The following is an 18,450-nucleotide window of genomic DNA, read 5'->3' as shown; positions in this document are numbered from 1 at the left end:
TGGTGTCACTGTGTTCGAATCGTTCGTTCCGTGCTCCTGACGATGTAGATGTTTGAACTGCGGAGTTCCTCCAGTGTATTTGGTTGTGTTAAATTGGGTTTGCACAACGAATGCTAGAATTTCATCTTCTTACATAGGGCGCTAGTTACATTGTGCTGCAGAATCGCAGAAGTCGTTAGTGCAGTTTGAATAAGGAATGATAGCTGCATCTTCCAAACAATTAGCAGTATCCAATGTCCTCTTATGACGCGCAGAAGCGGGACCAGGTGCAGCCCGTCCACGTCAGGGTTCAATGTACTGGTCGTGCAAAAACGTTCTGTTGCACACCATTTTTGGTCACGTGGTCAACCGCCTTCCAGTAACCTTGAAGCAGTCTGACCACTCTCCTCCGACTTCTCTCATTAAAAAAAGTCACACAGGCCTTCGGAACTGCCGCGCACTGGACTTTTTTATTTCTGTTTTTTTCTAACTATTTTCTGTGATCAGTAACACATGTTCCGCGTGAGACCTCATCAAAGCTATCTTGGATACGCAAAACCACTCCTTCTGGGATCGACAGACATTACGTTGGACACTAAGATCATTGGGCATTCTTGGTCCAATGTCCTACAGATCACTATTCTTCCCAATTCTTAAGTTTGGACTGATTTCTGCAAAAAACTGAACCCCTTGATCATGTCTGCCTGCTTGAATGTATTCAGGTGCTGACCATTTAATAACTGAGTGGATATTTGCGTGAACGAGCAGGTGTAATACAGTAGCCCCAGAGTGTACACTGCATCGTGAAAACAGTAACTAATCAATTGCAGTTTTCCCGGAAGGAAATAGATTTTCTTTTTTAATTCAGGAAGGGAGGGCAGAACAGTTACGGACATCATCCAGCGAGCACAGCAAACATTTCAAAAGAACACTAATTATAAACGTACTTCCAAGTCTGCTGTCGCGTCATCTCCAGAGCTATCGTACTTTCATCATGGTTAGCTGCGTGGTAAACAGTGTCTTCCCATGCTAACAATCATATGAACGGGAGAGAGCGTCGCAATTTTCAGCTGCTCCCTGAATTTCCTCTGGGTCAAGCCGTAAATGAAGGTGTTTGTGCAGCAGCTGAAAAGCTGAAACACTGCCCCCGCCTGCTGCGATCGGTAAAGCCGGATGGACGTTTCCAGGTCCGTGTAGAGGCACCGCAGCAAAATGAAGACCAGGGTGCTGGTCGCCCAACAGATGAGGAAACTCGCCGACAGGGTGAACAGCAGAACGATGGACTGTCTGCGGCTCTTCATCTCTGGATCCTGCTGTTTCTCGCCATTTCTATGTCCCCGGAGTCCACTGCGGACTCGGCTGGAGACCAGGATCTGTCGGACGGTCAGAATATTGAGTAACAAAATGAGGAAGAAAGGGAGCAGCGGATTCAGCAGACGGTCCACCCAGTAAAACCACTCAAACTCTGTCACCATGTGAAGTCCCCCTTTGGAATAGCACGTCCATTTCCCCTTCCTGAGAGTAATTCCATCTTCCCGATGCAGGAAGTAATAAGGGACGTTCTTTACACTGAAAGCCACACATATTGCGCAAATAACCAGTCTTGCAATTTTTGGAGTGCAGTATATTATCTGCATCTTCGGCCAGCAAATAGCCACAAAGCGGTCGAAAGTGAACGCCACAGTAAGCCACACGGAACAATCTAAAGCCACGTAACCGAGGACGTAGTGGACGAAACAGAACGGAGGGGGAAGCATAAGCCAGTACGCTCGGTACGCATCAACGATCTGGAAGAACACGACTTCGATGATCACCACCGCAAGATCGGCCACGGCCATCGCCTCCAGATACCGAGTGATACCTTTGGAGAGACCACACTTTCCTCGGCTGAGTATCACGATCGCCACTAGGTTAACTGGCAAAAAGAAAAAGAAATGTAGGATTTTTGTCATCATTAACATACAGTCAAACCACGTTTCCAAAGAGCATCGTGTGCTGATATTCATAATCCAAACCACTGTAGGCATATGAAGACATGTAGGGAGAGAGTCGCCTTCCGAAATTTCACGACAGACCTGGTCTTGATTCAAATTGCTTGTGTAGAGGTTTTGCGTAAACTCGAGAACTGCCCCACACTGAACGCTCTATTAGATTGTGTAGTGAAACTCGAGATGGCCTTCTGCTGATGTAGCAGATCCTTTTCAACGTCCGACCTTCAGAGATGCTCCTCCACACACCACTGTGGTAACGCGTGGCTCGCTGAGTTACTGTCGCCACTCTGACAGCTTGATCCAATTTCAATCCACCCGAACTTTCTCGTCAACAATGCGCATTCGCCCTGTCAGCTGCCGCTGGCTGGTTTCCTTTCAGTTTCTCACACCATTCTCTGTAGACTCCAGACAGTGTGGACAGTGCTCTGAGTGAAATTCGCAAAAAGGTCAGCAGATTCTGAGTAACGCTAAACACCATATCTGATACCAGCAAACACCCCACATTCAAAGACATTTAAATCTCATTTCCTCCCCACTGTCATGTTTGGTCTGAGGAACAACTCAACCCCTTGATCATGTCTGCATGTTTTTATGCATTGATGTGCTGCCACATGATTGGTTAATTAGATACTTGTATTTACATGTAAATGTACAGATGTACCTAATAAAATGTCCACAGGGAAATAGAATAGGGAAAAATCGATGAAACATGTGTAGTTAGTGGCCTGTGCAATGCACTGAAATGTATGTATCTAAAATAATTGAAATGCAAAATAAAAAAAAAAGATGAAAAACAGAAAACGTTATTGACCTTTTTTCATCGGCCCACAAAAGAAATTTTCAGACGTTTAGGTGTGAAAGTGAATTCTCCGGAGCGACATGATTATCGTTATCTCAGACTTTGAAAGACTTTTTCCGTGAGCAGAATTAGTCTCCCGTTGTGGTGACTGGGTGATTCTGAACATGGAACACAGAAAGCTCCTGCAAAGCAAGTACCTCTACATTGGTAATCAATTCGCCTGAACAAACTAATTATTTATTCCTACACAATGTTCAAGTTCCTCCACTTTCTTCACAACAAGATATTGATCAGTAACACGGAATGTACGTAAAAGCACACCCGTTGTCCCCGTACCATGTCCAGTTAGAGGAATAAATATCCGACGGTTTTGGACGAGGAAATCCATCAACTTAACCCTTCTTCCTTATGCAGGATTCCACAAGCACCAACAGAGTCGACCCTGAATTGTTTATTTAGATTAGGGACAGGTCGGGATTGAAAGGTTTTAAAAATGCATATTATCAGCTGCATTGGTACATCGAATTGCACGAGACTAAAAATCGCAAAAGATATGATACAGTTCAAATGTATCAACTTGAAGCTCCCAACCTGACCGAGGGGTCCACTGAGCCCTCGGTTAATGTTAGAAGTCTGTAAACATTTAAAAAAATTGTGAAGATTGCCAACTTGGAGAGCTATTATGAAGGAAGGACTTACAACCATGGCAAACTGCAATAAGAAAACGGACTGTATTAAGTTACTCCGTGGATTCAGAAAGCGTAGAACCGTCATGGACAGAGTTAAAATAATTATCATAAAACGCCAGCACCGCACGAACTCAAATCTGGAAACGAGAGTAACGGCGCCAAAAGCACGGGAGGACCTCGGTCAGGCAGCATCTCTAAGAAGTAATAAAGAGTTCATGTTTCCTGAGAAGATCATCGGGGCCTGTCTTCACGCCATCAGTGACATTTACATTATACGCTGCATCCGCAAAGGAAACAGCATTATGAAGGACCCCATGCACCCCTCATACAATCTCTTCACCCTCCTGCAGTCTGGGAAAAGGCTCCGAAGCATTCGGGCTCTCACGACCCGACTATGTAACAGTTTCTTCCCCCAAGCTATCAGACTCCTCAATACCCGAAGCCTGGACTGACTCCTTGCCCTATTGTCCTGTTTATTATTCATTGTAAATGCCTGCACTGTTCTTGTGCACTTTATCCAGTCCTGTGTAGGTCTGTAGTCTAGTGTAGCTTTCTCTGTTGTTGTTTTTTTATTTTGTAGTTCAGTCAATGTTTTGCACTGTGCCATGTAACATCATGGTCCTGAAAAACGTTGTCTCATTTTTACTATGTACTGTACCAGCAGTTATGGTCAAAATGACAATAAAACCTGACTTGACTTGACTTGACTCAATCATTGCCCTCGCCTCCTACCCTCTTATTATCTCTTTTCCCTTAATTCAGTCTGGCTCGGAAGAAATCTCTCTGCGAGAAACATGGACAGATTTTATTTCTCTGCATAGATCAGGACCCGCAATCTCGGCTTCACGGACTTCTCCATTAATGGTAGGGGTCCATGACTTTAAAAACAAGGTTCGAAACCATTGCCAGAGATGCTGCGTGTTCGGCTGTATTCCTCATTTAGCTTATGTGTGTGTAATTCTGACCTTCTATCGTTTGCGGAATCTCTCAAGTTTATAGAGAAAACTGACCTGAATGTCCGTGCAATCGTCGTTGTTCGCGAGAGTTTAAGCTTGAAACCATCTTTCACACATCATTCTTCGCGTTTAGCGAACGGATAAGTGAATTTAATTCTATATATTGCAAAATCATCAAATCTCCAGCACATATTACACCTGGGAACAGGGATTTTAACCAGTACTGGATTAAATAGGACAAACGCCGAGTGAGATGCATATAGAATATATTGCAATTCGAACACCAATAGCATTTTCATATCGTCACGCACGGAAACCTTACCTGGGACACCGATGGCTGCAATGACAGGGTAACATATTTCCCTTGCTCGCTCCATGCGATATTTGTATTGTGCAGCTCGAATACTTGTTGCTAACCGGGGGTGCAGGAGATATTTGGCTTCTCACTCCGCCAATTAATCACAATATTTCGAATCGATTAAAATAAACCCACGAGGATGCACAATGAACTTTCACTGACGAATCCCACCGAAATAAAACGTGCGCCCTTCACTTGCAACACTTCTGTGGTTTCGGTGCGCCTTCTTAGTTCAGTCTCAAGTCCGACAAAGCGACTGAAAGGTCCGCCTTTTATCGCACATTCAGTTAGCCGATGATGAAACCAGCTTGCATCCCAATTGGTGTAAATTAACGTTACCTCAGCACTAATCCAGGATTGTTTGTCTTACGGCACCTGGATCCCCAGCGAGTGGAGAAGACACATTGGTTCTTGCAGAATCCCAGCAGGAATACTAAAGAATGTGTGATCGCTCCAATGCTTCAGAATTTTGATCTTCATTCTAGTTGAAGCAGTGACAAGCCTATCCTCTCATAATGACAATATATCTAGTGGTGTCCCTCAGGGTTTATTATTAGGGCCACTACTTTTCAACTTGTTTGTGAATGGTTTGGACAGTGGAATTGATGGCATCCTGGCAAGGATTGCAAATGATGGGATGATAGGAGGAGGGGTTGGCAATGCGCAAGACTTAGACGAGTAGGAAGAATGGGTAGAAAACAATGCGGCAGATGGAATGCAGTGGTGGGGAATGCACGATAATGCATTTTGGTACTTGGAACAGAAGTGCAGACTATGACTTAAATGGGAGCAAATTTCAAACACACGAGGTGCAATCAGACTCTGGAGTCGTCCCGCAAGACTCCCGGTGGTTAATTCACTGGTTGACCCAGGTCAAGTGAATACAATGTTGGCATTTACTTTAAGGGGAACAGAATATACGTACATAAAAAGGAAATTTTGCTGAAGATTTATAAGACACTAGTGAGGCTGCACTTGGAGCATCGTGTTGGCGCGTGGCCAGATGGTTAAGGCCTCCGTCTAGTTATCTGAAGATCGCGAGTTCGAGACTTGTTTGAGGAAGCGTGTTGTGCCCTTGAGCAAGGCTCTTAACCACACATTGCTCTGCGACGACACCGGTGTCAAGTTGTAAGGGTCCTAATCTTCACTTGGACGACATTGGTGGCGTGGAGAGGGGAGACTTCAGCTTGGGCAACTGCCAGTCTTCCATTTAAAAAAAAAAACAGGCTTGTGCCCTGTGCAAATCTATGGTCTATCGAGACTAATGGAGGCCTACACTCTTGGAATATTTTTGTGCCCATTTTCTCAGGAAGGATGTAGGAGAGAGTCCAGAGATTTTTCCCGAGGATGACTACGCAAACGAGGGAGTTAACATATGAGAAACTGGTGGTAGCTTTGGGTGTGTACTCATAGAATGCGCCAGGCCGAATGTTGAAAGGAATAGATAAGGTGGATGTGGAGAGGATGTACAAACACCTTACAGGTAGCAGCGGGAAATACTGTAGCTGGTATGGTAAATCGCTTACTTTTCAAGGATTTCCATTAGGATCCTCCATCTTGTCTTATGATTTGCCGATTCTTCACGTTGATCCCGATGTATTTTGGTATTTTTCAACCAGCTAAAGGGCGAGGAGCTGCTCTTTACATTTACATTTTTTTAAGTAATAGGAGAAGATGAAGCAGAAAATAAAATGCTACAAAAGCTCGGCGTGACGGTGTTAATGTGGGGAAAGAGAACAGCTCAGGTTTTAGGTCGAAGTCCCCTCTTCAGACCTGACAAAAAGTAAGGGAGCTGTCCATGAACTTACGTCGAGGGTGAACGCAGCGGTGAAGAACCTAAAGGGATTTTTTCTTCACTTTTGGAGAAGGGACAGTCAGGATGGGTAAAAAAGAGGACAATACTCCTGGAAATGTTGGTCTAACAATCTCATTCAGTTGTGGGGCACATCGGGGTGGACAACAACCCTCTGTTCCAACAATCAGGAATTAAACACGTTTCCCTGTATTGTTCATTATCCTTCCGCCCCCCCAACCCCCTACCACACACCCCCCACCTCCCGCCAACCACACATTGGTTGTGTACCAGAATATAAGTAGACGTGCTTGCATCCCATAAAACTATTATGAAATGGATCTTGGGAGTGAATTCCAAAGTTCGGCAAGTTGGAACATTTACAAAAGGAATAGTAAATATCTTGTGCAAGTGCCCACAGTATCCTGATATGCATAGATTCATATTGAATTCACCCCGTGCTGGATTTTAAAGTGCATTTATCACCTAGAAAAACAAAGAAAAGTCCGAATGACTTTGTCGCCTAATTCATAGTAGAATTTCGGCAGGCATTTTAATGTCTCGTGTTTCCAATCTGTTGACGGATTATGTCGGTAGCATTTCATGGAAAGCGGGAGCTAGAAGTTTTACAAAATGATTCGCACTCATTAAAATACTTCCTCATGATTACGTTTCGGTGTCATGACGTAAACGGAATATTCTCTGCCATTTTTCACAAGATAAACGATGAGCCAACACTGATAAATAATGCATGTTTTGCTCTCTGAACCCTCAGGGAATTGAAGTGTCACAGGCGGTTGAAGTTGTGAGGGTCTGACACCACGTACCGAATAGCCATCGTCACGTTGACGGTTGAACATGACCGAGGACCAGAGACCACCGACTGATCTGCCGTGATCACAGTCATGGGAACAAGACTCAGAGGCGAAGACCTTAGCGTACCAGCCGTACTCGCAGTGAGGGGTGACAAGGCAGAGCGGTGGAGATCAAGGACAGATCAGCCATGATCACTGTGAAGAGCGGAGGTGAAGAGAGGAGCAAATGTCCTTCCCCGACTGAAGTCTGGCTGCAATAAAACAACAATGCGCCCACCCATGATATATTTGTGGTTCAGATCGTTTCAGTCTTTCGCCAACAAGAAACACTCTTCTTCATGATAATGTAATTGTAAACTGAAGAAAATTCTGTAGTGGTGATCTATTTACTCGATAATGGGATATTGCATTTCATTCCAATTAGCGACCACGTAACTGAAGGAGCAGTACTGTCTTATCATTGTGTAGGCCTTCACGCACCAATGCCCAAAGGACAATATTCCAGACAATTGATAAAATGGTCCATTCGTGAAATGTCATGGGGTTGTGAATAGCTGCCGCAGCGTTTTCAGCATGGAGATTTGAAAATAGATTATTACACCACGGTATAGGTCCTCGATTTTTCGATCATCCATGTATGAATGTAAGCCTTTTCCTGAATGCCCCTAACGTGCCAGACTCCACCACCAACCTGGCAGGCGGAACACCCCTACCACTACGTGGCTCCAGTGTGCAGGTTTGCTGTTAAATGTTGGACAGAACAATATCTAGTACTCAGGAGAAATCTACCTATGTACATAAACTCACAGCGAATTTTGTCCATCGCGGCCATTGGGTTTTATAATTAGCCTTTCAACTGGCTGGAAGGTGAGCAGTGACTCAAGGGGGTAACCGCGAACGGACAGAACTAGATTCAAGTCGTGACTCCTTCCTGGAGCAGACGGAGTTTTTAAGAGGAGCAGAATCATCGTTTGCGTGAGTCGAAGTAGTAACTCAGGAGTGCAAATATCTTAGGAATGTACAGTTCAATGCAAACGCTAGGGGGCAGGATAAGGAGGTATGTGCTGACGATTTTCACGTCCTCCTTTATGAGGGTGTCGTGATTTAAACATTGCCCAGGGTGTGATCAGTTATCGTTGGGGAACATGACATTGATTTTCCTGACTTCGGCAGAATTCGACTCCTGAGCTTAGCACGAGGTAACCCCTGAAACTACGCTGGGCAAGATCGTTGAATTTTAATCAGTTCACTTATCACGACGGTCTTTTCAGCAGATCAATGTTAGACGAACATTGGAGCATGAGCAAAAATGATCCTTTCGGTCCATCGAGACTGATCCAGCACTACATATAGCAGATTATTTTTTTCCATCTATCCCAGTCTTCTGCCATCTCACCATAACATTTTACACCCTTACTCATAAGAACTTAACTATCTATGTATTAACTGTAGCCAATGTCTGGCTGATAATATCTATAATAAAATTTCCTGAAATAATTTCACCAGCTCTGGTCTATACTCTTGATATCCACCTCTCATCTAGATACAGCCTATCTTCAGAAATTTGAAAACGTGAGGTGATGTCTCGAGAGACAGCAGCTAAGAAAGTTAGTTCCACAGTGCAAATAGTGAAAATGCTACAATCTATTCATACTAATGACGATTAACACGATAAAACCATCAGACATAGGAGACGTATTAGGCCAGTTTGCCCATCGGGACTTTTCCGACATTCAATTATGGCTGCTCTTTTTTCTCCTCATCAAGACCATTCCCCAGGTTTCTCTCTATTACACTTGATGCCCTGTCTAATCAAGAACCTATCAATCTCTGTCTTAAATACACTCAACCACCTTGCCACCACGGCTACCTGTGGTACCAAATTTCACAAATTCACCACCCATTGGTTAAAGAAATGCCTCCGCCTCTCTGTTTTAATTGGACGCTGCTTCATCCCGAGCTGTGGCCCCTTGTCCTAGACTCTTCCAGCATAGGGAACATCCGATCTGCATCTACTCTTTCTAGCACTTTCAGCTTTCTAAAGGCTTCTATGAAAGCCCTTCTCATCCTTCTGAATTCCATCAAGGACAGAAACAGAACACTCAAACGTTTGGATAGGAATAGTTTAATTTCCAGAATCATCGTTGTGAACTCTCTCTTGGCTCTTTCCAATGCCAATACTTCTCTTCATAGATGATTAACCCGAAAATGTTCACAACAGTCTAAGTGAAGCCCCACCAGTTTTTTCCTAAATCCTCAGCATCACATCCCTGTTCTCCTATTCAAGACCTCTTAAAATAAGTGCAAACATTTCATTTGCATTCATCCCAACCGACTGAATCTGCAAGTTAACCTTTGGAGTGTTCTGCACAGGAACTGCCATATCCCAAGACGGATTTTTGGGCTTTCGCCCCTCCAGAATTCCAAGAGGCATGATTATCTCTGGAGGAAACCATGCTGACTTCATCCTACTGTGTCACCACGTCCACCATAAGCTTATCCATAACAATTATCTCCAACATACTTCCAAACTCTGAGGTCAGGCTAACTGGTCTATATATGTTTTCTCCGCTGACTTCAACCTTTCTTAAAGATTGGAGCGTTATTTACAATTTTCCAATCTTCAGGCAACATGTCAGTGATTTTTGAATGATCATCGCTACTGCCTCCACCATCTCCAGCGCTAGCTTTTTCAGAACCCTGAGGTGCAGTTCATCTGTTCCGGTTGGCCTATGTACCATTTGATCTTGCAGCTTCTCGTTCTGATAGTAACTGCACTCCGTTCTTCTCCTTCACACACAGTATCATCTAGCACACTGCTTGTGTTCTCCACAAGAGATATAAAATACTTATTTCCTTCAGCAGCTATTTCCCGGCCACACCCTCCCCATTATCCTCTCCCCCATTTTCTAGATGTCATTTATCCACTCTCAACTCTCTTTCATATTTCACATAATTGGAAATGCTTTCAGTATCCACTTTGATATTGTTCGCTAGCTTGCTTTCATGTTTCATCTTGTCACTTCAAAGGATACTTTTACGTGTCCTCTGAAGGTTTTTTTAAAAAAACTTCCCAACCCTCTGTCTTCCAGCTGATTATTGTTTTAGTATATGCCATTCTCCTTTGTTTTTACAATAGCTCTGACTTCTCTTGCCATTCAAGGTTGTACTATTTTGACATTTGTCTATCTCTTCACTCGTGGAACACGTATATCTTGCAGCTTCCTCATTTAACCAGCAACTCACGGCATTGCTGTTCTGTTATCATCCATGTCAGCAGCTTTTCCCAATTTACTTTGGCCACTCCTCTCTCATACGACTGTAATACCTTTAATCCACTGAGATACTGCTACGTCAGACTGTACGTTCTCTCTAACAGATATCAAGTTGCAAACTATCATGTTTTGGGCTCATTTCCCTGAAGCTCCCTTATTACCTTCTGTTAATTACATAACAGCCAGGCCAGTATAGTTGATTGCTTAGTAGGCTCAATCACAGACTGCTCTAAAAAGACATCTCGCAGACTTTCAAAAGCTCACTCCCTTCAAATCCATTACCCACCGCATGTTCCCAGTCGAAGTGAATGTTAAAATTTCCAATGTCCATCATACCATTGCCGTTTTGACACGCCTTTTCTATTCCCTGTTGTAATCTCCGGTCCACATCCCAGCTACTGTTGGGAGGGTTGTATATTACTGCCAGTACTGTCCTTTTATTCTTGCAGTTTCTAAACCCAAACAACAGGTATTCAACATCCTCCGATCCTATATTAAACCTTGCTGCAGATTTGATGCCATTCTTTAGCAGCCAAGCCATGTCATCTCCTTCTGCCTTCCATCCTATTTCTCCAATAGAACGTGTAACCTTGGGCATTCTGTTCCAGAGTTCAACCATCTTTCAGCCATGGTTCGCTGATGGCCACCACATCACTCCCGACAATCAGCAGTAGTGCAACAAGACCTTCCGTCTAATTTCCTATATGCCTTGCATTTGACATGACACATGAGTTTTCCATTTGCTCATTTTTTTGATTCTACGTCCCTGAGGCGCTGATACCCACCTCACACCGTTGACTACAATTTTCCCCTATCAAATGCCTGACCTTCCTGACACACTGACAGCACGCAATCTCTACTTATTAACACCCACAACACTCTGTGTAAATAACTTACCCCTGATGTCTCCCCTAATCTTTCCTCCCGTAACTTTGTACATATGCCCTCTGGTGTTTGCTATTCGTGCCCTGGGATAGAGGTACTGACTATCCAACCTATCTATGTCTTTCATAATCTTGTAGATCTCTATCAAGTCCCCTCTCATCTTTTTACGCTCCAAAGGGAAAAATCCCAGCTCTCCTAACCTTGCCTCATATGACTTGTTCTCCAAACCCGGCAACATCCTGGTAAATCTCCTCTGCACCCTCTTCATAGCTTCCACATCCTTCCTATAATGAGGTGACCAGAATCTGAACACAATACTCTAATTGTTGTCTCACCAGAGGTTTGTAGAGTTGCAACATGACCTCTCTATTCTTGAACTCAATTCTCCTATTAATGAAGTCAAGCATCACATCGGTCTTCTTAACTATCCTGTCAACCTCGGCAGCGACCTTGAGGGATGAAAGAATTAGAACCCTAAGGTCCCTCTATTCATCCACACTCTTAATTAACTGACCATTAAACCTGTACACAGCCTTCTGGTTTGTCCTTCCAAAATGCATCACCTCACACTGGTCCGGATTGAACTCTATCTCCCCTATTGTACAGATTCTGGGCCGAAGGATCTGTATTGTGCTGTAGTTTTTCTATGTTTTTTGGATCAATTGATCCTTATTTAGGTTTCCATGCCTTCTGTACTTACTCCCTTAAGACAACCGGCCCCAGTTTCCTGCTATGAAATGGTGAGCCTTGCTCTTCAAATACTTGCTGCCTAAGACTTTTTCTTCCCTGGGCTGCTTAAGACTTGCTTGCATGAAAATCCACAACTGTTCTAGTTACAACGGGTTTTGCCAAGTTTTTGTTTTTATTCAAAACCGGAAGTTGGTTGGCTTTTGATTAATACCGAATTCTGAAGGTTATGGGGAGTATGTCAGGAGAATGGAGCTGAGAGGGATAATAAATAAGCCTGAACCGGATGGCGAATCAGACACGATTGGCCGATTTGCATACTCTGCTCCTATATGCCACCCGCGAACGTAAGAATTTCGCAGGAATCAGAAATTTCCTCTGGCGCGCGCGGCTGCTCTCCGGATCCTTTAGGCCTTTAGGGGCTCCACAGAAAGTGAGACAATGGCGGTCACTTGGCTCCTTTCGTCATGCTGTTTGAATTGCAAAGAACGGACATAGACCCATCTTTGAGCCCTTGGCAGCAGAGTGAGCAGCTCTTTCAGTACAGTTGCGCTATCCTCTTTTTCCTGCAATTCAGGTGATCCACGGCACGATTTGAAACATCACCTCCACTCCAGGACGCATGCCCGATTGAGGAAACGGAACAGACGTCGTATAAAGTGAGCAGACTGCCCCGAGAATCCTGGCAAAGGGCAACGTCGAGGAATATTGAGGAGTTGGGGTTTTATGTGCGTTGGGTCGATGGGCGCATGCGGATCGGCCGTGTCACCACTCTTGCTGATGTGCGCATGTCACTTGGAAGACTGCGGCTCGGTGCAAAAAGCAACGATTTCCAATTTCACCTTCATCAATGTCTGATCTAACCGTTACGTTTGTGTTGGTGGCAGAGTGTCGGAATCTGACAACCCCTGCCCTCAAAAATGGCTGACGGTGTGGACACAAAAGGAGTCTCTGTGACGTCAGCAAATAGTAAGGACACGTATGTTTAGAGTAGTTTTTTTAAAAAAAGAATAAATAGTGCATTTTCTGTGAGTCTCGCTTTAATTCATTCTCGGCGAATTGCCAAGGAATGGCGAAGGGACATAGCACATAGATGAGATGAATTAACAGTTATGAGGGCATTTCAGTCACATGTGGAAAGGATTCAATTACTCTCTGATTCATGCTCGCTGTAGCGGATTTTGATGCTCATTATAACAGCGGGATGTAAGTGGGCCACATAGGCGAGTTTCACCGGATGGGCCCGTGACTCTGATATATCTCTCAATAAAATTCAAAATAAAATATCTCCAACACTTCTTTTAGCATTCAATTGCTTCTCTGTTGTGTCACTGTCGCTAGTCATACAGTTCTTGCCCAGACAATTAGTTCCTTCCGAAATTGCAAGAATTGATAGAGTAGTAGCTGATTGGCCTGAGGTAAAGTTTGCAAATATAGGAAATCATATCTTGTTGGTGTAGATGCCCAGTGGAGTTCCAGTGGGGCCTGGTTAGCACCGCATTTTTGTTTTACATTAGATATTAATGACCCCGCGCTCTCTCTTTCTCTCTCTCTCTCTCTCTCTCTCTCTCTCTCTCTCTCTCTCTCTCTCTCTCTCCTCTCTCTCTCTCTCTCTCTCTCTCTCTCTCTCCTCCTCTCTCTCTCTCTCTCTCCTCTCTCTCTCTCTCTCTCTCTCTCTCTCTCTCACTCACTCTCTCTCACAATCACTCACTCTCTCTCACTCTTTCTCTCTTGCTCTCCCTCACTCTCTCTGTCTCTCTCTGTCTCTCTCTCTCTCTCTCTCTCTCTCTCTCTCTCTCTCTCTCTCTCTCTCTCTCTCTCTCTCTCTCTCTCTCTCTCTCTCTCTCTCTCTCTCTCTCTCTCCTCTCTCCCTACTTTCATCACATTGTCTGAGCCGGCAAATAGACGTTTCCCGACTCTGACACATAGTTGAAATTTAGAAAAATTTGGGGGAGAGAAATTGAAAATAAATATAATCAATTATACCGGAGAAGGTTTTCTCTGTAAATGGAAAGGGTACATTTGAGGACAGAGAAAGTGGGGTGTGGGGGGGGGGGGCGGGTGTTGCGAAATAAGGAGTTGGCCCTTTGGAATGATGGTGAGTTCCCGCAATGCCAAAAGCGCACATTTCACATGCCTTCACTACAGTGGGGGTCCCAGGAACATCGGAGTTTCAGCTTCTGAACTTCACAAAAAAATGCTCGATTTCTCAGCAACCGGTGGCTTTCAACCGTCGCTAGTTTCTCTCCTTCGAACTGCCATCCATGTTCAATTCTAACTTTCTCTCCTTCGAACTGCCATCCATGTTCAATTCTAAGTTTCTCTCCTTCGAACTGCCATCCATGTTCAATTCTAAGTTTCTCTCCTTCGAACTACCAATCGTGTTCAATTATAGGTGCCGGAAGATTGACGAGTCAGTAAATTTCTTCAGAGCAGGAAGACTTCGCGGAAATTGTTATTAGCATTATATAATCATATCAAACTAACTTCCACCCCTGTCACAACACAGGCTAGCTGTGCGGCTGCAATTCGGATATAGCGCCGCTGCCCCCCCCACCCCCACACCCCACGCGGCTTCGAGGCAACATTACTCAGCCGCTACTGAATGCACCTTCGATCCCACATGAGATTCCCGGTCCTCATACCTTTCCCGTGGGCAGACAGTCACAAATAAACCTGGGAAAGTTTCCGGCCCTGGGAAAAGGCTGCTGCTCAGAGGAACGGTTGGTACATACAGATGGACAAAAATTACAACTGGGATCGATTTCGCGTGGCAGGATGGAGGACGTTAGAAGGCGAATTATTGAGATGCGTGAGGCTGGAAAAGGTTACAAAAAACACTTTTTAAAGACCCGAGTGATCATCAGTCCACAGTAAGTGAAATTGCCTCCAAGTAACAGAAATTCAGCACTGTTACTACTCTGCCTAGGAATGGACATCTTGCCGAAATCATACCCGGAACCGAAAGTCGTGAGGCCAACAAAATGCTGTCGGATCCTGACTTGGTGACCAACATCTGTCCAACGTAAAAAGAAAGCCAAATCTTTCCAGCATTTGAAGATGGGAGTTAAAGTGAACGCGGGAATAGGTTGTGACTTTGTTTCCTAGAGCGCAAGAGCAAGAGGGGTAATGGATAAATGATACAAAATCATGAGGTGTATCGATAGCGTAAATGCAAGTAAGTCAAGTCAAGTCAGTTTTATTGTCATTTCGACCATAACTGCTGGTACAGCACATAGTAAAAATGAGACAACGTTTTTTCAGGACCATGGTTTTACACGAAACAGTACAAAAACTAGACAGAACTACGTAAAAAAAACAACACAGAATAAAACTACACTAAACAACAGACCTACCCAGGACTGCATAAAGTACACAAAACAGTGTAGGCATTACAATAAATAATAAACAATTTATTACCATAGATTTGTTGCAATAAATAATAACACGCTGTAAGGTTTTACTGCGAACGTATTGGCCTCTCTGTAATGTAATGGTTTCTCTGTAGTAGCAATGTTTGGGTTATGACTGGACGTAAGGGGGCTCTGGAATATGGAGGCTATCCAATGAGAGAAATGTTGTTCTTTCTTCTGAGTCTGGAAGAGAGATTTTCGCGGTCTTTTGCCGGGGAGAGATGAGGAGAGACGACGCGAATGGAGAGAGTTGGTAGACCGCCGGACGCGGGGGACGTGGAGGGAGGGTCCGAAGGTGAGCGACGATCGGAGGACGAACCGCTTATCAGAGAGCTCCAACTTTTGCATTTAGACGGCTTGATGAGAATGGGCCCTTTTTTCTTTTGTTTTCTTTACTAACCAGACAGTTAAATGAAGGATTATAGAGCTCAATCGTTTAATCGAATATTGTGTGCTGCTTGTTATTTCGTGATACTGATTTGTGAATGGGGACAGATCGCGGAGCGTCCATCCCAACGAGTTTTCTTGACTTCGGCCGGGCCGGGGGCTATCACCCCCAATATTAAGCCGCTAGCCGAAGCGAGAGTTACATAAGCTTTTTTTTTTAATGCTGTTGAAGTTGGGTGAGACTTGAAAAATAAATCACGTCGAACAAGGGAGGAAGGTGAAACGTTCAGGTGGACACAAGAGGGGGAACTTCTTCACTCGGAGGGCGGTGAGAGCGTGGCAGGAGCAGCCGGCCGAGGTTAGGTATGCGGGTTCGAGTTCAACGACCAGGGGAAAGTCTGATATGTGCGGAGGACTGTGCACACATGTGAATGCTGCCGTTTCCTCCGCATCCCAGGGACGTGCAGGTTATGAGGCTAATCGGTCAGAGGCGCGGATTTCGGCAGCGACGGTGGGCGGTCTGTTACCGCTCTGTGTTTCCGTGTCTCTGAATAATCAAAGAAAACAATTTGATAAGGTACAGTATACAGCGAGTGTCACGAGCCCGACCGGACTGGCAACTGTTGTGCAGTTTGCGAGCGTTATCTGAGAAAGGATGTTCCACCACAGGAGGCGGAGCAGAGCGTGATCACGTGAACGGCTGAAGGAATTGAACCGAATTGGGGCCTTCAATCACTCTGGGCCTGTGCTCGCCAGAGTTTAGAAAAATGATGGGGGTAGACTGGATGTGGCGAGGGTGCTTCGTATGGTGCCGGAGTCGAGAAACAGAGGTCGCAGACTCAAAACACTAGGTCTTCCCTTTTTTAGCTTTAGCCAGGCGACATTTCTGGGTGAAACCCTTCATCGGGGTTGGGAAGTAAAATGAGATGTCAGAGTATGAACGTGGGGGAAAGGAGGAAGAAGCACAAGGCGGTAGGTGATAGAGGAAAGCCGGTAGGGTGGGGAAGGGTAGAAGGAAAGCGCTGGGATGCTGATTGGTGGTATGTAGAGGGTCGCAGAAGGGGAGACTGATCGGAGAGGACAGAAGGCCACGGAAGAAAGAAAATTGGCAGGAGCACCAGAGGGAGGCGATAGGCGGGTAAGCTGAGAGAGGAGAACGGGGATGGGGAATGGCGAAGGAGAAGTGAGGGTGGTGGGGGAATGACCGGCTGTTACAGAAATCGATGTTATTTTCATCAGGTTGGAGGTTACCGATACGGAATATAAGGGGTTGCTCCTCCAACCTGAGTGTGGCCTCAACGCAACGGTATAGGAGGCCGTGGCCTAACATGTCGGAATGGGGATGGGAAGTGGAATTAATATGCGCGGCCTGTGGGAAGCCCGATGTTATCGAAATGGGGCTGGTAGACTCAGGAAGTAGCATCAAACTCGGGATCAGGGAATAGTTCTCGGAACCTCGGAAAAATTCTCCGAATCACGGAAATCACCTCGAAAGTCTGATACATTCATCGGAATCCTGCAGGGTCTCAGCAAACATTGACAACCTTTAGTGTTAGACTGGAGAAGTTCGGACCATGGGCCGGAGGATCCCGGAATATCGCCTCGGGGCGATGGCCGAGAAGAACAGGCAGCCTCGCCTCCAACCAACAGTTGTCCAAGCGGCTATCGAGACTCCGAGAGTCAATTTATGACGTGGCGTCCTTCTGTCACCGAGTGCGCCGACGCCAACATCACTTTATTCATCGGCCGTCCAAACGAACATCGTCATCTTAATCCGATTAATCTCATTCTTCCGGCGTTCGCACATTCATTCGCACAATCAGATGTTCCCTCTCAGTCCGCATTTGGCTTCCTGCAGAATATAGTCCATGTTGTTCAAGTTACGCTCTCAAATTAAACCGTGTGCGAGAGAGAGCTAACGACGAAAGGTCAAGTACAGTAGGATTTACAAATTTACAACCAGCAGCCCGTCCTCAGAAACACGGCCGAAGGGAGTCTGTCTCCGCATAACATGGACCCAGGGCATTGAATGGAATTATTTGTATAGAAGAAAGAGCTGGCACCCCTGGCAGATCTTGCCGATACATTTTCCCAGGGCCCCACTGAGAGCAGCCTGCCTTCGGACATCGGGCAGACGCACTGGCGGAGTGCATAGGCGACTGAGTCACGTGTTTGCAGGACCCTCTCTGACAGTACATTCTCCAGCGCTCAGCTGGAGCTGGCATCCTTAGAACTGTTGAGACACACATAGGGCGCCGCCGTTACATAGAAGGGCGGGCGATAAAGTGTCGGCCGGCAAGTCAGCCAGAAAGTTTCTCAATTTCAGGTGTGTTGACACATTCATTCACGCATTCAGATGTTCCCTCTCAGTCCGCATCTGGCTTCCTGCAGATTATAGTCCATGTTGTCCTAATGTTTAAGAGA

The 18,450-nt window shown here is 45.2% G+C and overlaps 1 protein-coding gene across 1 annotated transcript; it reads right to left on the bottom strand.

The window, feature by feature from the left end:
* Positions 1-977: 977 nt before the first annotated feature.
* LOC140722853 (probable G-protein coupled receptor 139) lies at positions 978-4,791 on the bottom strand. Its single transcript, XM_073037494.1, has 2 exons — positions 4,737-4,791; positions 978-1,894 (listed from the first exon to the last, which is right to left on the bottom strand). Exons 1-2 carry the CDS (start codon positions 4,789-4,791, stop codon positions 978-980), a joined length of 972 nt encoding a protein of 323 aa, XP_072893595.1.
* Positions 4,792-18,450: the final 13,659 nt, after the last annotated feature.

The sequence above is a fragment of the Hemitrygon akajei genome, unplaced genomic scaffold (assembly GCF_048418815.1).
Source record: "Hemitrygon akajei unplaced genomic scaffold, sHemAka1.3 Scf000091, whole genome shotgun sequence".
Taxonomy (NCBI): domain Eukaryota; kingdom Metazoa; phylum Chordata; class Chondrichthyes; order Myliobatiformes; family Dasyatidae; genus Hemitrygon; species Hemitrygon akajei.
The sequence above is the reverse complement of the archived record's forward strand: the minus strand, read 5'-3'. Positions and strand labels throughout refer to the sequence as shown.